The 24,985-nt window shown below is 41.2% G+C and overlaps 3 protein-coding genes across 3 annotated transcripts; 2 read left to right on the forward strand and 1 right to left on the reverse strand.

Moving 5' to 3' along the window:
* Nucleotides 1-354: 354 nt before the first annotated feature.
* On the forward strand, nucleotides 355-3,776 carry LOC148651076 (telethonin). Its single transcript, XM_088600939.1, has 2 exons — nucleotides 355-591; nucleotides 1,600-3,776. Exons 1-2 carry the CDS (start codon nucleotides 455-457, stop codon nucleotides 1,994-1,996), a joined length of 534 nt encoding a protein of 177 aa, XP_088457065.1. The 5' UTR covers nucleotides 355-454; the 3' UTR covers nucleotides 1,997-3,776.
* A 732-nt stretch (nucleotides 3,777-4,508) lies between these two features.
* ccdc127a (coiled-coil domain containing 127a) lies at nucleotides 4,509-9,558 on the reverse strand. The gene is made up of 3 exons (XM_088600938.1): nucleotides 9,401-9,558; nucleotides 8,534-8,660; nucleotides 4,509-6,357 (listed from the first exon to the last, which is right to left on the reverse strand). The coding sequence occupies exons 2-3, from the start codon at nucleotides 8,649-8,651 to the stop codon at nucleotides 5,672-5,674; spliced, it is 804 nt and encodes a 267-aa protein (XP_088457064.1). The 5' UTR covers nucleotides 8,652-8,660; nucleotides 9,401-9,558; the 3' UTR covers nucleotides 4,509-5,671.
* Nucleotides 9,559-9,677: 119 nt separating this feature from the next.
* sdha (succinate dehydrogenase complex, subunit A, flavoprotein (Fp)) lies at nucleotides 9,678-23,376 on the forward strand. The gene is made up of 15 exons (XM_088600931.1): nucleotides 9,678-9,828; nucleotides 10,927-11,013; nucleotides 11,494-11,655; nucleotides 12,554-12,697; nucleotides 13,460-13,624; nucleotides 14,117-14,265; nucleotides 14,846-14,970; nucleotides 15,198-15,366; nucleotides 16,695-16,890; nucleotides 17,228-17,399; nucleotides 18,011-18,129; nucleotides 18,965-19,076; nucleotides 21,138-21,268; nucleotides 21,711-21,821; nucleotides 22,871-23,376. The coding sequence occupies exons 1-15, from the start codon at nucleotides 9,769-9,771 to the stop codon at nucleotides 22,955-22,957; spliced, it is 1,989 nt and encodes a 662-aa protein (XP_088457057.1). The 5' UTR covers nucleotides 9,678-9,768; the 3' UTR covers nucleotides 22,958-23,376.
* Nucleotides 23,377-24,985: the final 1,609 nt, after the last annotated feature.

Here is a 24,985-nt window from a genome sequence, read left to right on the forward strand (position 1 = left end):
GATGATCTTTCTTCCAGTCCTACAAAAGGATTATGTTTGTTACACCTTCATGACCAATGTTGTAGTAGATACAAGCACAGAAAATATGCCTACACTTTTCCTTCATTGTTTACCATTAACATTTCTGAAATATTTAAAGCTGTGTTCAGTGGCAGTAAATAAAAAGGCATCATGTGTCAGTCAGTGGCACACGTGACCTCTGGCCTCTTCTGTGTAATGAATATCATTACATGGATGTGGGATTAGTCAGTCTCTTTTCCCACTGGTCACACAAGATATTTTGGCACCTGACATGATGAACACATTTGCAGTGATGCACTGCAACTAAAATAGAGACCAAACATTATTTAAGAGGCCCGTGACCGTGCCGAGAAAACTGTCATTTAACAGAAGCAAACACGCAGCCTGCATAAAACAGTTATCCATAACATCTGAGAAGCCTGCTTTCCCCAACATGCCTTCCCATGCTGCAAAGGATATCCCTTATCTCTTCAACGCCTATTGTGATGTGAAGGAAGACAATGTCAGGAAGAAGGAATTTTATCAATCAACATGGCTGGATCTGGATATGGAAACAAGACCTCAGGAAAAGTAAGTACCAGACCTAACCCTAGCCAAAAAGGTTTAATATGTAATGAGTAGAAAATATGTGTATCAGGGTACCTGGGGAGCTCTTTTGTGTTTGCATATTATCGTGACCTTAAAGTTTGTATTTTGTTACAAAATAAGCTTTTTTAAAACCTGATTAAGAACTGTTAGGAACTGCGAGTGACATAAAGAACAGAGAGATGGGTGATAATGATGACAGTGACACAGACAAAAAAACAATGAATCCCAACTTGTTTGTAAGACAGTTCTAAGTTAAAATAAGAAAAGGAAATTGGAGGTCTGTATCAGATCGCTAACATCAAAGCTGAAATGATCTGCAGTTATAAAATGCTAGGTTTCCTTTGGCTAGTTTGTTTTTTTACATAGCTCATATAGTTGTTCAGAGCCTTGTAACACTGCTACTCACTCACACTCCAGCTCATACTGTAAGCTTACTTATATCCTGCTAACTTAACAACCTTAGACCACCACAGGAATCGCAATCAGTATGTCATTTTCAGGACTTCAATGTAACATTTGTATTTCACCCATAACCCCTAAATTCAATACATTTTGCCCATAACAGGCTCAAACAAGGACTGCATGATGGCGCAGTGGTTAACAATGTTGCCTTGCAGTGCTGGGGCCCTGGGTTCGATTCTGGACCTGGGGTGCTATCTGCATGGAGTTTGTATGTTCTCCCCATTTGCGGCGGTTTTTGCTGGGTGCTCTAGTTTCCTCCCGCAGTCCAAACACATACTGGTAGGTTGATTGGTTTCTGGGGAAAACGAAATTCCTGGTGTCAGTGTGTGTGCAGCCTGTGATGGACTGGAATCCTGTCCAGGGTGTATCCTGCCTTGCTCCCGTTGCTTGCTGGGATAGGCTCCGGCTCCTCAGTGACCCTATAGTGGATGGAGCGGTTTCGAAAATGGATGGATGAGCTCAAATAAAACAAGCTAATTTTTTTTTTTTTTTACGTGCTTCTAACAAACTGTTGTAATCCACTCTCAGGACAACGCTGTTCGAGCAAAACACTTCGCGAAAGGAGAGCTATGAGAAGAAGCAAGTGGCTCATTTTCTGGTGCAGAGATCCCCCAACCAGAAGATAAAGTTGGGCATACTGGGGGAGAAAATGAAGGAATACCAGCTTCCCTACAAGAACGTCCTCCCTGTTCCCATGTTTGTGCCCAGCAAGGCTAAGAAAGAGCACCACCGCACTCCAACCCCAGAAGAACTCAAAGCCATCATGGAGTTCGAGAAGGCGTTGTCGAGCGGCCTCAGTACCAAACGAAGAGAGATTTCTGAGATTAAGAAAGACATGCCCAAAATGATCCAGCCTACGCAGTTAGACTTTAGAGCCTCAAATCTAATTTCTCCTCAAAATGTGCAGGCTGTGCAGAGAAGCTAAGGGTTTAACTGTAAAAATAAAACACTAAAATAAACTTTCACCCTGGAGTCATGGAGGTAAAGGATAAAAGGGTTAAAAAGCACGTGCTAGTGAGATGTATTGATTCTGTAGATCTTAGCGAACATGTTTACAAGAGTAGTTCAAGTAGGGAGCTGCGTCAGCATGCGTAGGCTGCAAAGGAACAAGTAAAGGTTTATTTCATGCTGAAAAGAGAAGAAAGGAATCACTCTTTGGGTGTGAGCCGAAGTGCTCACACCCGAAACGTTGTTTCCTTTCTTTTCTTTTCAGCATGGAATAAAAGTTTACAAGAGTGCATTTACATGACAAACATATTCTCTAACTTAACTCAGTTGTATAATGTTTCTGCTTACATAACTGTTGCAGTATAAATAGATTCGGAAAATATTTCTCAAAGCTCCTTGCAGTGCTGCGACACTCACTTGTAACATTAACTTGTACATTTCCACCACAATTCACATTTTTGCATCGGGAAATGTGTTTAAAAGCTTTTACTTCTGGGTGAAATAAAGAGCAAAATAACAACATAAAGTAGATAAAAACACAAACTCACACGATAAGAACACGGACACAACAGAGAACAGAACTCATTCTAATAATATCTAATGTATAATGTCTTAACATGTCTTAATGTCTTAACATGGGACAAAAAATGTGATCATGTTTTTGTATATTTGTCCTAGGAAAGGAGTTGAGTTAAAGAAAATTAGAAAATGTTAAGGACATTAGACCCTTGTCTCTACAAATCAATTACAGAGAATGTTAACACTGTAAACATTTCACTGTATTAATCTCTCAGCAAGCAGGCTAATTAAAATGCTTATTTATCTACAGTAGCACTACACTCTGTACTTCAGATGAAAGGGTAAAACTGAGATCTGAACTTCTTGGCCATTAATGATCCCGAGGCACTATTCAAAGCAGTGGGGTGTTAATCCTGGATAAATTCCACTCTGGGCTTGTGGATCTTTTCTGACACATCTGCCTTAATTCAACAGGTGAAGCAGTTTCTCAGAGATCTGCCTGATCTGCTGGGCAGTGGGGCTGCCGCTGTAGCATGTCTGCCTTGTGTCACACAGGTGGGGGCTGCTGTTCAGTGGTGGGTGTAGTGGGTCCGTCCCCTCTGAACTTAACTAGCAGTCCCATTGCTGAATGAACTTGGACAATGTTAGATGGTATCATGTTCACTGACATAATCTGATTCCAAATATAGCATAGGCATAACTGAATATCTTCAAAAACTATCCCAAAATATATTAATACATGTAGAGGGTGTTGCGCAAGTGTTCCGAAAGAGTTTTCGAGGATGAAGTGTGTGCAATCCAGTGTATTCATTTCACATAATGATGGATGTACTGGGCAGAGTAGGCCTTTCTGAAGTCAAAAACAAAATATGACAATGTTGTGCCACATTGAAGGAAAAAAATGGGTTTGATGAAGTACTTCTGTTATGATACACTGTATGCGAGACAGTGACAAACTTTCACTAGACTGGAGTCTCGTGTGATGACGACCTGTACTGGGCTAATTAGCTGATTAAGGGGTATGAAAGGATGAAGAATGCCTGACAATTGATTAATTAATTGGCCAACTTGGGCAGTCACCACGTCATTCAAAGGAGTACTTTCAGTTATGTTCAGTAACGTATCATGACTGAGTCTGTAGCTAATCTCTGTTGGTGTTGGCCTTAGTAGCCCACATTAATTTTGATTAATGTTAATTTTTCAGTTGAATTTAATAAAATCAATTTCAACAGACCATATATACACGCGTCTGCTGTGCTTTTCTGGTCCTACACACTCAGCATGTTCAGTACCTGCCAGTTTCTAACCTCTGGTCTAGGTCCTGGTCCTGGAGGGCCAGTGTGTCAGGAAACTTTCAGTCGAACTGAGCACTTAACATAAGTCAGCTCATTAACAGCTTCTCACATCTCTTAACATGCTGCTGCTTTAAAGAGATCTGGAAATCCCACAGACACACTGGCCCTCTAGTACTAGGATTGGAGACTTCAACCTCAGAGCATTAGGAATTGTGTGTTTAAAACAAGTGGTTATACAACACAGAAAATCCTCATTGATAAGATGAGGATATTAGCATGAGTATTCACTGTATGAGTGCATCAGATACAGTTGACATGTCCCTGAGCCACATATACCTTGTTAGATTACCTATAATCTTGAAAACTACAGGCATGGCAACTGTTCCCTCTTATTTTTAAATAATATCCCGATTATTTTCCTAAATCCCTCCTCCTTATTCGACACCCTCATCACGGACATCACTGACTATGATTGGTCACAATTGCATGACAAGGATTTACTGTATATATTACATCTGAAAAAAGACAGGATAGTTTTACAGTGCTGTACATTGAGGGTGTGCAGCAGGTTCAACGACTATCATGCATCTGCTGATTTCCATACAAGTCCAATGCAAAGGCCATTACACTTTCAGAAGTTATGTCTACCAGATAATCTACCACTTTTAAAATTGCTTCTTTCCCCATTTTACCTTTATTCAGACTAGCAAGTCACCATGTGTATTGTACAAGCCAAAGTATATGCATACGTACATGTCATCACAACACAAGGAGAATAGTGCATCCTGAGGATATTTTATCACACTGGAAAAAGACGATCAAAAAACAAGTATCCTCATAAGTCACAAAACACAGAACAGTACAACTGAAACAAAGCAGGAACATCTTAAAAGTTAATGGAACCAGATCTATGAAGAATCTCTCCAATATACTCTGTTTAACTGAAGATAGGTTCTAGCACTTTGCACACTGGATAACTTAAAACAGTTGACCTTGCAAAAGGTGCAGGAATACAATTAGTTCAGAGTTCATTTTTTCCACTTTTCAAAGCGTTACTGTACAAGCTTTACATTAAAACAAACATTACATAGTACAGAAGGAGCTGTCCTATGCAATACAGGTACCCTGGTTAAACCAGTGAAAATGGGAACATCAAATTATAGTAGAATATCCCAGCCGACTTCAAATATGGTAATGAGAACGTCACTTTATACTGACACCTAGTGGTCGAAATCGTGAATTGAAGAAGGTGCTGCAGGACAAGAGTTCCTTTTCTGGGGTTTCTTCGGAAATGATCATTCCAGGTGCACTTATTTCACGGCTTCCAGCCTGTCATGAATTGCCTTCTTAATTATTATAGCTTAATTTCAGCCATGCACATCAAAGCCCAACTTTTTAAACATAGTTTAAGCAGTTCAATTTGATAAAAACATTTGCGATACTAGGGATGGTATTGCAACAAACGTTGTCTGGCAGCTAAGGTCCTGCCGGCATAAAACAACAGTTAACAGAGGTGTTATTATGAGAGTGATCTAATTGGAACTGGCTTTACTTGCAGTTATAATCTTTATCTGACCTCAAATTCGTTCATTTCATTTGGGTTCTGTTTTTAACTTAACCACGCATGAATAAAACAATTATTTCCGTGATTTCTAGGCAAGTACAAAGCATTGCTCTTTCACGAGATTTGACCTTCTGTCTCTATAAAGTAGCAGACTGTGACACCAAACCTCCCCCCAATAGATCTTTTTCAAGACTTTACAGTAGTGCAAAGGAAAACGGTGATCTACAGTACGTGCCTATCAGTGTTTCTCCCTTCTCATCGCATCGCTGCAACGTCACTCGAGGTTAGACTGCGATCCCAAAAGAGAATCCTCCACTTTCTTGAACTTCTGGAGCTGGACCTGCAGTTCCCAGTACTTCAGGTAAAGCCACATCAACCTGCCGTTCCTGCGCTTATCCGTATTCAGCCAGTCCGCACAGTGCCTGTCGTGCCTGAAAATGTCTCGGAGACCGGCTTCCAGTTTCAGCTCGGCGGCGATCGGGTCCGTGGCGGCTTTGACGAGCAGGTTCTTCTCCACCTCCAGCCGCCGGTCGCGGGGCAGCAGGACGCTGCAGTACGCGTCCTGCCTCTCGACCAGCGCCGCCTCCAGCTCCTCCAGCAGCAGCGCGGCCCTGCCCTGCCACTCCCTCTCCCTCTCCAGCGCCGCGCGGTACTGCACCCCCGCGGCGCCTGCGCGGGCGAGCTGCCTCCTCTCGGCCTCCAGGCCCTCGCGCTCCCGCCGCAGCCGCCCCCTCTCCTCCAGCAGCTGCTGGCTCTGGGACACCAGGGCCCGCCTGTAGCCCTGCACCCGGTGGCGCTCCTTCTCCAGCTCCACCTCCAGGAGAGCCGCCGACCGCCGGCTCTCCCCGAGCGCGTCCTTGTACTTCATCTCCAGATTGGCCGCGGCGGACTTCAGGGCCTCGTCGTGTCTCTCTTTCGCCTCTCCGATCTCCCTCTGGGACTCTCGGGTCCAGATCCACCCTGGGAGAGAACGCGACTGGCACGTCTTTACAGGAACAGCACCTGAACTTTCACAAGCTTTGACAAAACCCATTCGTCTCTTGATCAGGTTGGCCCCAGGCAAGAAAATGTGGGGCTACCTACCACATAGACACCCCCCACTGTCACGGCGAACAGCAAAGCTTATAAATACAGTGCAATCACTAACGATTCATACTAATAATAAATCATTTATTAAACCGGACAAACCAGTTGAGGTACAATGGCCTTTTTTGCTGTGCAATGGCAACCTGGCTCGAATCAATACTGAACAAAACAGTAAGAATAATAATTAACAATAATAATAATATTAGTTCAAGTAGGTGCGTCAGCATGCGTAGGCTGCAAAGGAACAAGTAAAGGTTTATTCCACGTTTAAAAGAGAGTAAAGAAACAACATTTCGGGTGTGGAGATAATAATATTATCATGTACTGTTAAAAGGCAGCGTTAACAAGCGCATGTTGTGAGGATTTGATATTCTGAGGAGCAGCACAGTGGCACTATGGGGTCCCGGGCTCAGTTCCTCATTCAGATTGATTCACTTCTAGGAAAACTGGCCCTGGGGCGTTTGTATTGGTGTCTGCCTCGAGATGGACTGGCGTCCCGCCCAGAGCGTATCCTGCCTTGTGCCCGTTGCATGCTGGGAACGGCTCCCCCACCCCGCGACCCTGAACTGGTTCATGTGGTGTTAGAACAATGGCTGGATGGATGATTCGCTCATACAAAGCTGGAAAGGTTACAGTCGAAGGCAAAGGCAAAGTAAAATGTCTGCAGCTCCCATAATGATGAGTGGTATTTTACTAGAAAGAATTGAATGTCAATTACTGCATGCACATGAAGAATAATCTGTGACAGGAAAATTCCTAGAAAGTTAAAGTGCAAAATGTACAAGACTGTGATTAGACCTGTACTACTATATGGAGCTGAATGCTTGGCAGTTGGAAAGAGGGAAGAGAACTTGATGAGAAGAACTGAAATGAGTTGAGATGGATTCTGCAGATTTCAATGAAGGATAAGATCAGAAATGAAGAAATCCGTAGACGATGTAGGGTGGTGGATGTGGTTGAGAAGATGGGAGAGGCGAGGTTACGGTGGTATGGACATATCATGAGGAGGGATGTTGAGGAAGTAACAAAGAGGGTAATGGAATTTGAGGTGGAAGGTAACAGAGGAAGAGGCAGGCCTAGAAAGAGATGGATGGATTGTGTGAGAAAAGATATGGAGGTATGTGAAGTGAGTGAGGAAGATGTGCTCGACAGAGACAAGTGGAGTAGAGCAACCAAAGCAGCTGACCCCAGGACAGTCTGGGACTAAGGCTGTCAAAAAGAAGAAGAAGAAGAAGAAGAAAAAGACATGAAGAAGACTCCAGCCCAGACAGGGTTTCAGCGAATGTGTCCATCTCTTTCATCTGCTACAGGGCGGCACGAGACCGGGCGCTTTCGGTCAGGAGGACGAACTCGGAGCTGTTACCGGCTCGCGCTCCTCGTTTAAATAAACGGGGATAAGGAAACCACTGAGACTAACCATCTCCTCCCAATATTCTTTATTTACAGGTTGGTAACAGTTTATTTGCTGTAAATAATATTTAATTCTTGTAAAATCCCCAGAAGTCATTACTCTATAACATACATTATATGTAGTGTTCGAGTTTCTTAAAATGATGTAGGAAAATGTGTAGAATTCGTCTTATGTAGCGGCGCAACCGGTAGTTTAAATGATCATTAACGTACTTAAACTTTGTTTCAGTTACAAATAAGATGCATTAGAAGAGGTTATTTAATTTTGTTTCTAATACTAAGTCAATTCTTCTTAGTTTAAATAAATGGAGGTAACGAGAAAGCACTGAAATAATTTGCAGGTACGACGATCCCATGTTTGTATTCGCTCGGACCCGTAATATCTGAAACCCCCTATTTTCAATAATGCATTCCCCTGCTATAAGAGGCATCTATGGAATACAGCTGATCCTGGACATTTAGAAACTGTTCACCACGAAGTCAGTTTTTCAAGTCAGTAATACATCGACAATGCGTAATAAGGCTGTCAAAGCAAACTGTGTGAAAAAACTGTAGACAAACCTGAAATTCACAGCAATGAACTTTATTGCATCCTGCAATGTTTTTGGCATTCTCTTTCACACAAGTACTGAATACTTACTAAAGGCAGCCAGGCCAAGCATTGGCACCAGAAGGGCATAATTCCACTTGTTCCCACCCCCGTCCCCCCTCTGGTCTGGTTGGATATTCCATCCCGGAGGGTCATTCAGATTGTTCATGGAGACGAGCTAGAGACAAGAGCACAGAGGCACTGAATAGTACAGAGGACGACATGAGGTCTCTGTAGCCCAGAAATCCCATCCTCCCAGAATTGATCTGGACTGGGTCACTAGAGAACGCCGAGGACTTCGGCATCCTGCGTGTACCCTGTAACTGCGGTTTGCCACTCTATAATAATATTAATTTATCAGTCATCATCGAGGAAACTTTAGCTTCCTTGCGGTCCTGTGTTTACGCACGACAAGATCTGTCATTTGGATGCGAGGAGTGTTCAGTTCGCTTCCTGAAATACTGCTAGCGGCGGTACGTGATGCACCCAAGTGCAGTTCACACTCTTCTACAGGTTAAGCAGATGTAACCGCACCAAATTAATCTGATGACATTGGTATCAACATTGTGAAAAGCTACTTTCCACAAGAGCTCTTATTTGCCATGCATACGAAATCCACAGCGTGCTGTATGTATATGAAGTCACACAAACATATACTTTATTAACTCACTAGCTATGAAAACGTGCAAACGTGAAAGTTGAAAATAATGTTCATTTCACTGTACCAGGACAGTACGGCACTATCAAACACGTATACACTCTGTGAGGACATACATGTGCAGAGAACGTGTGTGGCTTCTGTGCATTTTAAAATAATGTGGTCAATCTGACTATATAGCTGCATTCATCAATAATTCATATCTGATGTACAGCAAATGTATCCGTACACGTGCAAAAGCTTAAAGAAAAACCACTCACCTTGGAACTGAACTTACTCTGGAGTGCTTCCACTTTATACTGCTTGCAAACATTACACAACACTTTTTCTCTACGGACGCAGTTAGAAAAACATAGGGAGGTAACATATGACTACATGCCGTATCTTCAAGTAAAACATACATTATTACCTTATTAAGCAAAGCAGTTTTGTTATTAAAAATAGTCCTTTTCAGATGTCAGAAAGACTCATTTCATGGTAAGAATCTTTTCGTTAAGTAATTTTGGTTCAATGCGGGTACCCCCTCCGGCGTGCTCTAATTTTGGTACGTCCCAATGCGAGGCGGAAATCTTCCGCGTAGTGCCTATTTGCGCATGCGTAATTAGCACTTGATCCTGTCTGGACTGCCATGGCTGCGGTCTGCGCTGCTTCACGTCTTTTTGCGAGGAGGGTCGTGTCATCTAAAGCCGTGAGTGTCTGTCTTTTAATCGTGCTGCACACTAATTCGGTGTTGCTGTTGCTAACGTTTTGCGGACAGCTCTGTCTTTTCATAGCCGCCTGAGTTTCAGTTGCTGCTGCTGGCGCGGTTGTGTAAGCAGTAGTTCTTTATGTGGCCAGTGGGTTAAATAACCTTTTTGTTTCTCACCTCTAAAAGGAGTCGAGCAGCGAATAATGCTGTATTGGGTATTTCATGGTGTCTCATAAAATTTTTTGTGTCGTGATATTTTTCATGTTTATTTTTAGTTAGCCAGCATTTTAAAGCGGTATGTAAGTCTTTGAGTAGTGAAGGTCAATGTGAAAACGTTACAAAACAGTGTCGTATTTCTGTGCTACACTGTCGCAAATACTCTTGCCTACTCGGACGGATGGATAAGCGCTTTTATTTGGGCTTTGCAGTATTTTTTAGTTCTGTTATTTATTTTCAATTAACTGCTTAGCATTTCATTTAACAGTTTAAGTATTTGCCACTTTATGATGGACTGTTATCCAGAGGACGCAAGAAACTGAATTTGTTCGCAGAAGTTTTATGGCCTCTTTGTAAGGATTTATGTTTCGGCACATTTCTTTTAAGATTTAAGATCGTATGCTATGTTGTACCTTTTTCACGTTTTGTCTTCGAACATGACCTTTATTTTGCAGCCTTTACTTTTGAAAAGGTGCACAATCGCCCGTCTAGACCGCAGAGCTGAAAACTGTAGATTACATCTTTGACAGATTTTTCTAAGGATTTAGATCACTAATGAGTTTTTCTGTTTTTGTTTTTTAAGAATGTGTTTTTTTTTTTAAATAACCCATTCCAATTCAAACATTTGCAGTACTCTTTATTTAACTGTGTTTTTTGACGTTTTTATGGCTTGTTGTATTGTCAGTGGGTGTAATCATTAACTAGGCCTGTGGTTTTGATTAAACTTGTCATGGCTTTGGAAAGCTGTTGAACAAAATATTGTGTTAACAGATGTGTGAAATTCCAGTTAATCCTGTCTTTCGATTCTTTAATTTTGTTTCCCTTCTTGAAGACATTTCAAGTCTGCTGCTTAATAGAAAAGTCTTCTCACTCTGTCCCCAGCTCCCAGCAGTTTACCAAGGGAATTCTCGGAAGTTTCACTTCACTGTCTATGGGAAAAAGGAGAAAACTGCTAAAGTTTCCGATGCAGTAAGTTCATCATCTCTTCTCCTATTTCACACTGTAGCAGAAAACTAAGTTTTTAAATATGTGGTTCTAAATTAGCACTATATGTGTGTAATCCAATGCAGTGTTTATCTATGTAAAATAAGGTGTGAAATTGCAATTAGTCCATTGATAAAGAAGACAAAAGTGGCAGTAATTCTTTGTTGCTGTCGTCATGTAGTTCTTTTTTTAGTTACGTTACTTCAGTCACATTTCTCCAGGCTCAGTGCATGTTGTTCAGCTGTAGGTCTCCCTGACGATTGATCTAAGCTTGTGAGGTCTCTTCATGGTACCTGATCAGTAGGTGATCTCCTAAGACAAGTCCAGTCAGCACAAGCTTTATTTTAACCAGTCCCATGGAATGTAACTTGTGCACAGTCTAGATAGCAGGGTGTTGCATGGTTCATAGTTTTTTTGAATACGTAGCAAATGCATTTGGGTGGTTTACTTTTTTCTTCTTTTCAGATCTCCACTCAGTACCCAGTGGTAGACCATGACTTTGACGCAGTGGTTGTGGGAGCAGGTGGTGCCGGACTGAGAGCTGCTTTTGGCTTGTCGGAGGCTGGCTTCAACACTGCCTGCGTGACGAAGCTCTTTCCCACAAGATCCCATACAGTAGCAGCTCAGGTACAATCCACAAGTGGTACTCGGCTTTTTAAAACATACATGAATCCTTTAAATGGTCCTCTGAGCCAGTTTAAGGTAATAGATTTAGTCAAATTTATTATTGTATGTATTTATAAATGTATTTTTACAAGTGAATACCAGTTTGAAGGTACAGCTTTGGGGGGAAAAGGGAATAATTAGCATTTTCTAAACATGAGCGTCACATGCTCACTAGTCCACATAGTATTAGAATGTGCTCTGGCCCAGTGAGCTGTGGTGACTCCATTATGAACTTTAGCGTCATAAATTATTATTAAAAGCTAGATTTACCTGTGATAAGCGCTTTGGCAGTCCAAGGTTCATACCAAGGCGGCACTATGTAAAGTGTGGCACGATTGACTAAGCAGAGTCATTACTAGTAACATGAGCTTTTATGTTACAGCCACAAGGAGAGGGTTGCTTAGATAAATGAAAGGTGATTAAATTATTTCATACAGTGTACACACATTCTTTTAATTGTGGATTGTTTTTTTATGTTTAATAACAATACGTTCATAATTCTCTGCTTTACACAGATCTTAGTGATTGTATTGCAGAGTCCTTCAAACCTGGTCCTGTTGAGACCGATCCAGTTAGTTTTACGTGTTATCTGTGATTGATGATTGGCAACATCTGTGAATTATAGATAAATAAAGCCAGTAAAGAGAACTCTAGTCCTTGAGATACGAAAAGTGCTTAGATTTTAGTTCTAAATGTTTTCTAGATGACCTAATTTAACAAATTGCATGTCTATTGGAATTGTTCCATATCTTTAGAAATTTGTGATGTAATGGTGACATTAAAATACCTGCTGGATTGGACCTGTCCAGGACAAGGATTGGAGACACCTGCTCTGTTGTCATTTGTTCCTCCTGTCCAGGGTGGTATAAATGCAGCCCTGGGGAATATGGAAGAGGATGACTGGAGGTGGCACTTCTATGACACTGTAAAGGGATCAGATTGGTTGGGAGATCAGGATGCCATCCACTACATGACAGAACAGGCCCCAGCTGCAGTTATTGAGGTGAAGTACTTGGGGTTGTACTCTGCCTGGAAATCATAACAGTAGAGACATCAGGGCATGGGTGGTTTGGGCAGCTCAGAAGTGCTCCATTTTACAGAAGAGATTTACAGAAGCTTTACAGAAGCTTCCAAGCTCTATTGATGTTTCACTGAGGGTGTAGCTCCACCACACTGCAGTCCTATATACGATGAAGCAGCTATGGATACATCTTGGTTTTAAAGATAATGGAAGTAAAGTCTAGTTTAGAGTTTCTTTTTATTTGAAGAATACTTTCATTACCTCCCTGTAAAGTATATTGGTTCTGCATAACACCTGCTGTATCTGTTGCTTGGTTCTGCATAACATCTGCTGTATCCATTATTTATCATAGAATAGTTTGGGCAGTTCAAGCACATGATGTTTTAATGGCTGCTGAATCTCTACATTCTCTATCTGTGAGGGGATCCCAACACTGAGTCAAGCTGTGTTATGTCTTGTAGTTCTACTGAATAAGCAAGTACATCATCACTATTTATAATTCAGCTACATCATTAAAAATCCTTGGAAACTCTAGTATATGTGTAGAAAGATTCTAATTTAAGTTAACTTCTAATTGACATAGTCTTTTATTATAATAAATATTGTCTGTTGATTTTGCATTGTTGGTGTTTTTTTTCAATAGCACACAGTAATGTGCTTACCGTAGTGAAGCAAGTGAACGTGGTATTGTAGTGTGTTGTGAGGATTTAACTGAATGTGTTTCTCTGGCTTCCTTTGGATTAGCTGGAAAATTTTGGGATGCCGTTCAGTAGAACAGATGATGGGAGGATTTACCAACGTGCTTTCGGGGGGCAGAGTCTGCAGTTTGGGAAGGGAGGACAGGCTCACAGGTGCTGCTGTGTGGCGGACAGGACTGGGCACTCGCTGTTACACACACTCTATGGTCGGGTAAGAGCCTGTCTTGCTCTCACAGCTATCTTCCTAAAGCAATCTAAATTTAACTGCAACTACACAATCACAATTGAATAGTAGGTGCTGCTCAATGGGCAGTGGGATTGCAGTGGGGTACAAATTGTTCTTCACAAGCCCTGTCACACTGTTAGATGCAATACTGTAGGCATATTTTAGTGATGACGTTTTTCCTGCTGTTCTATTTTGATTATTTTTTCCTCTGGTGTCAGAGACCATTGCCCTGTGTTGTTTTCAGTGAGATAACTACTGAGTAACACTTCTACTGTCTTTAAATGCTGTAAAAGCCTAAGAAGAAGATACATGCAATTAAAATCTATTAGTTTGTCGTATAAATTCTGTTTTAATGAGAACCACTTAAATAGGGACGAAACATGATCATAAGAAAAAGCATAAGTAAAAGGCATTCATAGAGAATGTTTTCTGTTTAATCTGCCTCTGTGCTGCCTTCAAACCTGATTTTATTTCCAGTCTCTAAGGTATGACACCAGCTATTTTGTGGAGTACTTTGCTTTGGATTTGCTTATGGAAAATGGAGAATGCAAGGGAGTAATAGCTCTTTGCATGGAAGATGGATCAATTCACCGTTTGAGAGCGAAGAACACAGTCATTGCCACCGGGTACGTACTGCAGCAGTCTCCTAAAAGCTACTGAAGGAGTCATCCTTTCCAATTATTGCAAAAACCTGTCCAAACTCTGACGATAATGTTTTTGGTCTAGCAACATCTTTGCAGTGCCTTTCACTACGTCTGGCTTGAGTAATAGTCAGTTAAGCTGCTGAAAATATTTTTTTTTAAGTGAAGCTTCTGAGATGCTGAGCCAGTGAAGGTACAGTACTTGTTTAGAGCACGGGTTGAGGCCTATAACGCAGAAGACTCTGGTTCAAGCTTTCCTAACTAGGAAGGAAAAAATAGAACAATAGAATAGAAATAGAAAATGACTAATTTCTTTTCTCTCCTGTGTACAAATAAAAAATGTACACTCAAAATTTGAAAGGAATGTAGGCCTTTAACACTGAAAATCATTGGCTTGTGTCTATTATCATAATTACACAGGAATAAAAAGTCCCTTTTAATTTTTATGCGATATGTATTCTGCACCCATCTTCAAAAATATAGCCAAGGGGACAGTTTTGTGCGTAGTGTTTGGTTCGGGGAAGTTTAGGTTTGAGCCTTTTGGTTTTGTCTTCCTTTTACCCAGGGGCTATGGCCGAACGTTTTTCAGCTGCACCTCGGCCCACACCAGCACAGGTGATGGCAATGCAATGGTCACCAGGGCTGGCTTGCCATGCCAGGACTTGGAGTTTGTGCAGTTCCACCCTACAGGTGAGGATGATCTCCTCTGTGCGTTTCTCACTTCATAGGATCTGGCTTCCACTAGGCAAACAGAATGGATTTACAAACGAATAGTGTTTTACTTTGGTTCCTGTTAATCTTCTGAATGAAGACTAAATTAGTTGTTGTTTTTTCATTCTTTGGAATAATTTTGCTTTGTCCCCTCTTAATTCACTGTTTTTCTCTCCCTGTGTTTTTTTTTCATGTTAAAACGGTAGGTATTTATGGAGCAGGGTGTCTGATCACTGAGGGCTGCCGGGGTGAGGGAGGTATTCTCATCAACAGCGAGGGGGAGAGATTCATGGAGCGTTATGCCCCGGTTGCGAAGGATCTGGCCTCCCGAGATGTCGTGTCCCGGGCGATGACAATCGAAATCCGTGAAGGAAGGTTTGTATCTCAGTGTTGAGAGAGCTCCTGCCCTTCGTGCCATTTGAAGATGTTCATTTCTGTCACAGGTTAATCAATTTCTGCCTGCCGTAATATATAGAGCTCCAATTCTTTATTTTCAATTAGCTGCTCCCACCTATGTGGACTTTGAAACAGGAGTTCACTCTCAAATAGGTGAGCTAATGTGGCCCAGTTCATACACTTTATAAACAGTCTAGTTAAACACATGGTAAGTATCAGAAAAAATAAGACCATTGAAATATTTTTAATATGCATTTTTGGTGAGATCTTAGACGAGTTACAGTTATTCAGCTGATTTAACTGCTAATAACTTCCTATAGCAATCCCACATATGTCTGAATATAAGCTTTGGAAAAGCTTATTAAAACGCTTTATAAACTCTTTATAGGCAGATGGCATGGTGGCACTAGATCAAAAAAGAGTGAGATTCAACTTGAAACTTGGAAACTTGATTGAACTTGATTTTGACTTGAAAAAACAAATACTGAAGTACAGCTAAATCAATGGTATGTTTCTGTGAGAGAATACATAGTAAGCTTCCATGCACATCATGAAACTCCACCCTTCTCCTTTTCTCTGTGCTGCCATTTGGGCTGATGGTAGCAGTTTTTGTGGCAGTGCCTTGATTCTTAGCACTTCCAGCCCTCCATTCCTTTTCTGGAATCTAAGCAGTTTATTTAATTATATTTCCCCGCTAAGAGAGCCTTACAGTAGTAATGACTGCATGAAAAATGCAATGATAATCTGCACAATAATGTTCGCCTGTCAGCCTCGGTGAAAAAGAAGTGCAGTGACCGATTCAGGCTAACGAAGAGAATTGAAGTACGAATAAATAATGGAAAACTAAATAAAGCAACATAAGATTTCAAGATGATCAGCAGAGTTGGCAAATGGCAACATTGCTGTAAAAGATTATGGTAGTAAGTGTTACATAGTGACACCTGTCTGTACAAACCATAATGTTTGCTTGCTTTTATTGCAGTTTTAGAACTGTTAGAGGTGTTTAGTGCTCTGGTATTCATTGTTCTGTACTACCCATTTTATGTTGTTGTGTTTTGTTGTATTGTAATCAATATTACTATTTAATGCTTTGTAATGTACTGTGCGCATTATGTGAAAGTGATGTCTACCGTACCGTGCACGTCCCGAGAGAGCAGTGCAAATACAAATCCCTATGTACGTGTACATATGGCATATCCACCATGATGGTTTTCAATGGGAGGTGTCGGAGGTCTCCTTTTGATATGATGTGTCCCTCCTGTACGTCTCTCTTCACAAATCTCTGCGCTCTGCCTTTGTCCTTCCAGAGGCTGTGGCCCTGACAAGGACCACGTGTACCTGCAGCTGCACCACCTCCCCCCGCAGCAGCTTGCCACCCGCCTGCCGGGGATCTCTGAGACAGCCATGATTTTTGCAGGTGTCGATGTTACTAAGGAGCCTATCCCTGTCCTCCCTACAGTCCACTACAACATGGGGGGAATCCCAACCAACTACAAGGGCCAGGTGGGCACCACAGACTCCCGTCACCGCCTTCTGTAGAATAATCTACACTAGCACTTGTCCAGTTTCCCTTCTTGCAAAATGAAGGCAGAATAAAAATGTGCTGCAGTAGGAACTTGAGGTTAGCAGAAGATGGAAACATAATTCAGTTTCTCTGTTGTGTTGGTTTGTGTTCACCATGTGTAAAAATTCCTTTTTAAACTTAATACCCCAAAATGTGCTTCCCAGTAGTTGATAGTTTTTATCCACATTTTAGGGAGTTAAGTGAACTGGAGCTGCTTTTTAAAAAAAATTGTATTGAGTGTCTACTTTACGGCTAAGCACGGTCTTGCTGTTTTAGGTCATTACTCACAAGGACGGCGAAGATAAGGTTGTCCCTGGACTCTATGCTTGTGGAGAAGCTGCCAGTGCATCCGTCCATGGAGCCAACCGACTGGGCGCAAACTCTCTCCTAGACCTGGTGGTGTTTGGTCGGGCCTGTGCTCTGACCATAGCTGAGACTTGCAAGCCTGGTATGACTAAAGAATTACTGTGTGTGTCAGACCTAGGTGTGGGGCGCCATAACGGGGGTCTTGGAAAGACAGGCACACAGATGCAGGTGTAAAGTAAAAGCACTGCTGCTTTTGTTGCCAACCCTCCTCCGAATTGTAGTTGAACTTTAACAAACCTTTAGAAACATAGCTACATAGCCAAGTAGCTAAGGTTCATACCAGCTTTCTTTTTAATTCAGTGCTCTGACCCTTCCCAAAATTCACGAGTTCCATGGTTGGGTGGAACTCCTCCTTCTTCTGGTACAGGTGCATAACAGCGGATCTGCTCTCTTCTCATAGGGCAGGTGTTGACTGACCCTGGAAACCTCAGCTTCTGGGCTTGAAGTATCACATGACCCATTGGTCAGGTGATGGAGGATGCTAGGTCATCCCTCATTGCTCTCTGGACAGTGTGGTTCACACAAGAACCTTCATCTGCTCCTCATCTACTGCTCTCACACTTTGTACCTTGCAGCCTTCTTTCACACATGTTTATTTAAGTAAAGATCCATTTTTAGCATATTATTATTCAAGAATCTTAAAATGTGTAGTGATTAAGTATATTAGTCTGTCTTATTTTTGGATTATTATAGGAGAAACTCTTCCATCACTCAAGCCAAATGCTGGAGAGGAGTCTGTGGCCAATCTTGACAAAGTGAGATTTGCAAATGGCAGCACCAGAACTTCGGAAATCAGGCTTAATATGCAAAAGGTGTGTAGCTGTAATAATGAGAAATATATTTTTTCGTTGAAATGATTTGTTTTTCAAATCAGAAGTCTATGGAATGAACTTTTTCAACTCCTGTCAGGATTCTGAGTTAAACTCAGAGAACACTTCTCTTTTCTGTTCTTTTTGCCTCTTTTTCAGTGCAGGACATTCTTTTGATTTTTAGAACGCACCCATTAGCTCTTCTAAGAACTAATACTAAAGCAGCAACATCTTTTTTGCATTGAGTGTGACTAAAATCCTGTGCACTATCTAAATGAGGGTTTATGAAAACACTGTAAAATATAATAATGTTTGCCTTTTTTATTGCTTATTTTACTTTTTTTTATTGCTTCCCTACAGAGTCTAAAAATGAAAATATCAACATGATCATCCATTTTTACAAGTAGCTTTTTTAAAAAAATGTCTTTGAATAAGAAGTGTTATTGTTAAACATTAGAATAGTTTTGCTAATGTGTGCTGACAGGTCATTGTTGTTGCACCACTGCCTTCAGAAAGGATATTGAACTAGTTGCTAAATACTATGAATTACCATGGCAAAATGTAATTAAGATTACAAATCCCACGAATACCTTTTGACAGGAATGGGCTTGTAATATGGTTCTGAAACTATAAATGTATAAATTTTCTTCTTACAATATCAAATATGAGATGTAGTCAATATAATTTCTTATAGAAAAGAAAGCTCTTCTTAAGGACATTGCTGGATCCGTGTTAAAATCCAGGGTGCAGTAATTTTGTGTTGAGGATGAACTGTAGTTCTCGTCCTAGCCCTGTGGTTGCTGTGTGAGTGAAGTCTGTGCCTGTGCTCTTTGCTCAGACAATGCAGGCTCATGCTGCAGTGTTCCGTACTGGCCCGGTCCTCAAAGAAGGCTGTGAGAAACTGGATGCTGTCTTCAAAAGTATGGATGACATCAAGACCTTTGACAGAGGTATGTTTCATTTTGCAAGGGGCTTGTTGAATTATGTAGGCTAAACGCTTCTCTCGGCTTCCGTTACTGGAAAGATACGCTTTTCGCCCTGTTTTTTTTATTTCTTAGATTAAACTTTGGCATTCATATTCTGATACCTTTGTTGGTATGATGATTAGTTTTACCTCTGCTGAAGTACCAGACAGTGCTGTCCACTTATTGCTGATATTTCCATTAAAGCCTTTGCTGTTTCCCCTTCAGGACAATGAGGAAATCTCTTAGATGTACAAAAAATGGCACAGAAAAGTTTGTCAATGTGGAGATGATAATTATGTAATATTCCGCCTTGTACTTTTGAAACCTTTTGAAGGTTTAGTAGGTTTTCCTGCTTAAAATCAAGACAACATCACATAGCGTGGCAAACAAAAACTAATCTTTGCTAAGGCAGTATCCAGATTCACAGAGCAATTAATTTCATGGGGACAATTGGGTATACTACTGTAATTTGCCTTACACATATGTACTGTATATACTGTTTACTATATTTTGGACTCAGCTGTGCCACACAACAATTTCAGACCTGCAGTGCCACCCATCAGAAGCAGCAATTGAGAAAGTAGTAAAAATCCATTAGTGGATTACATCAGATCCATTTCTACTCCTTAAAGGAAACCTAATGAAAATTAACCAAATGAGAGTGCAGTGTCCACAGGAATAAGGTCATAGGTACATAAACACAACAATACATAGAATCAGTATTTATCCAGATGGGGATTGAAATGGAGCCAAGACTATGTAGCCAGATGAGAGTTTGAAACCATCTAATATTCATTGCAAAATGCAGCAAATGTGCAGTTGATTCAGCAGACACACTATTAGCTTGTGAATTTCACACGAGATCCTTTATTGATAAAATGTTAATTGGCGTAATGATTTTACCAAGAAAGTCAGCATACCTGCTCCTAAACACATTTTATTCAGTATGAATTATCTAGTGAATGTTTGTGAATTTAATAGTTATAAAGGAAGTTTTATTGGATGCTTAGTATATTACAACATTATCTGCTGTTCTACCTCAGTTACGCTCATGTCTGTAATTCTTTACTAAATATTAAAAAATTCATGTAGGTTAATCATTTTGAGTTTCTAGTTAATAGATTTTTGTCCTAATTTAGGAATCCTTTCATGTTGAAATGTTACCCATAGCTGGTGGATTTTCTATCTTGGCTCTGGATGTGGTCACAGATCCAGTTTAAAATAATTTTCTTTTTTAGTTTTCTTTTCTTTGATTCTGAAGCTTTGAGACTCTCTGTTATGGCTGTTTGAGGGATGAAATTTAGGGTCTATGTGGTGTTTTTTTAGACAATTTACTGGTGGTGAGCTTTGGGAACATTGTTTTATTTCCATTTCTACCAGCTTTTGTCCGCATTGATTAGAAGAGTTAACTTAAATCCCTTCTCCAGTGGTTTGATTTTCAGATTTACGTCATCAATATACACTTCTAATGTTTACTTGAGCATCAGTCCTGGGAACAGGATTTAAATATTCAGACATCTGATTATCTATAGAATGTGTTTTTCTCTCTAATATATTCGTTTTCCCTAGGTTTTGTTTAAAATGGTCCACTATTTCAATTTATGTAAAGACAGTTTGGCCAGGGAAATGTCCTTCAACATTTGTACACAAGTTCTTTCTGAACCTCTGTTTATATTTTCATTTTACAGACAAAAGTAGAGATCAGCTGCCATTAGAAAAGATCATACAGCTTGAGTAAGAGTCTGATCCTACCTTCAAGTAAATTTGGACTTGATGCATCAGGGCACAGACGCGTATAGAAATGTGGGAGACGATATTTTGTAGCTCAGTGACAGATACTGTAACTGTATCAATCAAGGAAGCCATATCTGAACACTAGGCATATTCCATGGAGCTTATAATAAACCTAAGTCCCAGTGTAATAAAGCGTGCTGCTGAGTTGGTGTGTAGAGATGGTGGGATTTAAACAAGAAGCAGTTTTTCTTTGACATTAGAGGGACATTGCTGATTGGGTTGAATGACGGAGGGGGTGTTCTGTGTCCTCAGGCATTGTGTGGAACACGGATCTGGTGGAGACTCTGGAGCTGCAGAATCTCATGCTGAATGCGCTGCAGACCATCAACTCAGCTGAGGCTCGCGAGGAGAGCCGGGGGGCACATGCCAGGGAAGACTTCAAGGTGCGCTGCCTGTATTTCAGAACCAGACCGCCAACGGGGACGCTGCCAGATCCCATATATACCCACAGACACCACAGGGCCTGGTTGGATTAACAAGACCACATTCTGGAACAGGGCTCAGGTCTTGATCTTGACCTCTCTTGTGCTGAAGTAAACGGTTTAGGGCTTAATATGAGCTCCAATTCTGAGAAATTTCTTCTGTAGAAACATGTAGACACACATAGAACCACATTTTACTTAAATGGGAAGAGGTATGCAAATGCTATTTAACAAAATATAAGTTACATATAACTGACGGATGAGTTTGATATTTCCAGCGTTGCAATGATAACAGTGTGACTATGCTATGTTTGAAAAACAATCACTGTGTGATTGTTTAATTTTTCTGATTGAGATGGGTGATCACTACTCATTTTGTTAACAAGTATATGTTGACTTTCAGGACCGCATTGATGAGTATGACTACAAGAAACCACTGCAAGGACAGCAGAAGAAGCCATTCAGTGAGCACTGGAGAAAGCACACTTTGTCATATGTGGATTCCTCTGGGAAGGTAAAGTAATATTGCTGCCTGGGTTCAGAATTGACCCCAGGTTCAAATCTGGAGTGCTGTCTGTGTGGAGCTTCCACTTTCTCCTTGTGTTCATGTGGGTGTCCTCCAGGTGCTCCAGTTTCCTCCCACAGTCTAAAGACATACTGGAAGGTTAAATGGCTTCTGGGAATATTGGTCCTGGTGGGAGTGTGCGCACGTGTCTGTTCTATGTGTGTCCTGTGATGGACTGGTGTCCATTCCGGGGTGTCCTTCCTTGCGCTTGTTGCTTTCTGAGTTTGGCCCTGGCAACCTAGGATTGGATGAAGTGGTTAGAAAAGGAATTGATGGGTCTGGAAACGTGCTGGTTCCAAAGCCTGGTAATTCATTAATTTGGAGATGAGATGTATAAAGCACTTTTTCACATCTCGGCTTGCAACTGCAAACCCTGCAGCAGCACACGGGAGAATGAGGAACCGTAGGCAGACTTGTTCCACCCCCCGGTACCTTAGAGCTGCTCATCTTTTAACTCGTCGCAGGCAGCACTGCCTGAACCAGACGTTCTGCGCCTGATTGAGGGACAAGTGCGCCCTCCCTGACAGCAACATTTTAGAGTTTCGGTTTTAGATATAATTAACTATTTACATTATGCCATCACAGATGTGAGGTTAGATATGGCAATATAATTAGTAAAAACACAGCAAACGGTTAATAATCCACACAAAAAGATGAGAAAGATCTTGTTTCATAGATTAAAATCAGGTCTCAATGGGGTCATAAATTTTAATCCATGGCTTGCCAGTATTTGCTAAACCTCTTTGCCTACAAGAGGAAAAAAAATGATTTTCTTTTCATAATTTGAATCTCCTTCACAACACTGATCCATTGTTCAGATCTTGGGGGTTCTTTAGTACACCATTTTCTTGCGATTTTCTTTCTGGCTGCTAAAAGAATTAGTATATGTATATCAGACTAGTATGTGTCTATCCTTACATTGATTATTTCTGGGTAAAATTGTTGTTCTTGGCTGCGTTGAGTTTTACTATAACTTCCCTTCCATACCTCTGTTTCAGGTGACTCTTGAATACCGGCCAGTGATTGACCATTCTCTGAGTGAGGAGGAGTGCTCCTCCATTCCACCTGCTATTCGCTCCTACTAGGCTGCCGGAATGACATGTTACATGCCTACATTTAAATTATAATAGGCTTTTGGCAATATTCATGTGAACACAGTTCTTTTGTGTACTATACTGGATAATACTACCTGGTATTTGTGTTCTTGGCTAAAAGGTTTTTTGTATTTTGTTCAAACACAATGGCTAAATGTCTGTTTTTGATTTCTAAATCATTCTTGTTCTTGGAGGAAGATTCAGGTTTTGCTGACTTTCAAGGAACATTTAGAGCAGGCTTGGTTTAAAAAGATAATGGTGTCAAGCTCATCTTTAGTTGTAAATAACATTTTTCACTCATTTGTATGTTCAAGTGGCCTTAATAGCACAAAATGCGTTTAAAGTTCTGTATTGCATGTTTAAAGCTGGCACGATTTATTTAAAATCTTAATAAAGGGCACCCGGAAGAACTTCTTAGTGTCATGTTCTTTAAGAGTGTAATTGGAATGTCTGTCAACTCTGGGAGAGACTAAGCGTTTCTGCAGCCAAAACAAGGAAGAATTAGCGACCAATCGGTTAATCATGTCGACCTGAGTCCCAACCAAGGATCCAGGCCTGGATGTTGAGGTCCAGCCAGTCCTGCTGAATTGAAGTGCCAATCTGACAGCGACCTCCCTGCGACATTGAAGCGAATAGCCGCAGCGCGCACCGTAGCTGAGATGCGAGAGAGAGAGCTGAGATCCTACAACCGTCTGACAGTCTGTGGAAGTCGTCAGCAGTGCTGTTTGCAAAGAAAGACAGCAGATGGAGACTCTGCGTGGACTATTAAAAGATGAATGCTCTGACCCAGAAAGATTCCTACCGCTGCATCGGATGAGTTCTTGGATCTGCTCTCTGGGTTGTCTTGGTTCTCATCCTTGGATCTGGAAAGTGGCTACTGGCAGGTTGAGCGGATGCCGGCCGTGTGGCCCAAGACGGCTTTCTCAACAGGCCAGGGGCTGTGGTGATTCAAGGTCATGCCTTTCGGCCTTTGCAATGAACCTCTGATGGACTGGGGTCCTGACGTCGATACCTCCCTCCATCCTACTTCCTACTTAACATCCTATCCTCCTACTTCCATTATCTTTAATAAGGTTTGCCCATAACTACTTCATCACATTGCTGCTAAACTCTCAGTGGAACAGCAATCCATTGCAAGGCATGCAAACATCAAGACAATTTAGCGACACCTTTTAGACCGACACGTCTTTGAAAACAGCTACCCCCCCAAAATCAAAACATGAACCCAAGAACTGTGAAGCAGCATCAACTGTTGCCACACTGCCTTCTCATTATGCATAGAAAGAAATCCTATTCATCTATTTACGAACAGCTTCTCCTTATTCAGAGTTGCGGGGGAGCTGGAGCTGGTCCCAGCCAGCAATGGGTGCAAGGTGGAGTACACCCTGGATGGGGCACCGGTCCACCACGGGGATCATGCAAGCAAAACACTGCACACAACCATGTCAGGGCCGGTTTTTCCAGAAGCCAATTAAATGTCTCTGGGTTGCGGGAGCACCTGGAGAAAACCCACATGAATCCAAGGAGAACATACAAACTCCACACAGATAGTACCCCAGGTCCAGAATTGAACCCAGGGCCCCAGTGCTGCAAGGCGGCTATGCTAACTACTAATCATAACTCATGATTAATAAATTTTGAGAGATTTTCAGTGATACAGTATCATGTACAGTTTTCAACACACAGGAAGAAGAAAAAACTACATATAGATAGCAACATAGTTTTACTTACACATACTGTAAGATCAATCACTTTTGTCTTTTCTATCAATGGATTAATTTTAGGTCACTTTTGTCTTTTCTGTCAAGGGATTAATTTTGCAATTTTTCAAACAAATATATTCCGTTTTGCAGCTCATCTGACATACAGATAAATGTACTGCATTGCATGATACACGTATAGTGTAAAATGTTGAGCCATATATCCAGAGCACGTAGGGGTTATAGATGTTTGACCACCAACTGTCAGTTCTAAAGAGGTGTGTTCTACAGTCAATAGTGAATTTAATTTTTGTATACT

The sequence above is a fragment of the Lepisosteus platostomus genome, chromosome 12, assembly GCF_059453375.1.
Source record: "Lepisosteus platostomus isolate fLepPlt1 chromosome 12, fLepPlt1.hap1, whole genome shotgun sequence".
Taxonomy (NCBI): domain Eukaryota; kingdom Metazoa; phylum Chordata; class Actinopteri; order Semionotiformes; family Lepisosteidae; genus Lepisosteus; species Lepisosteus platostomus.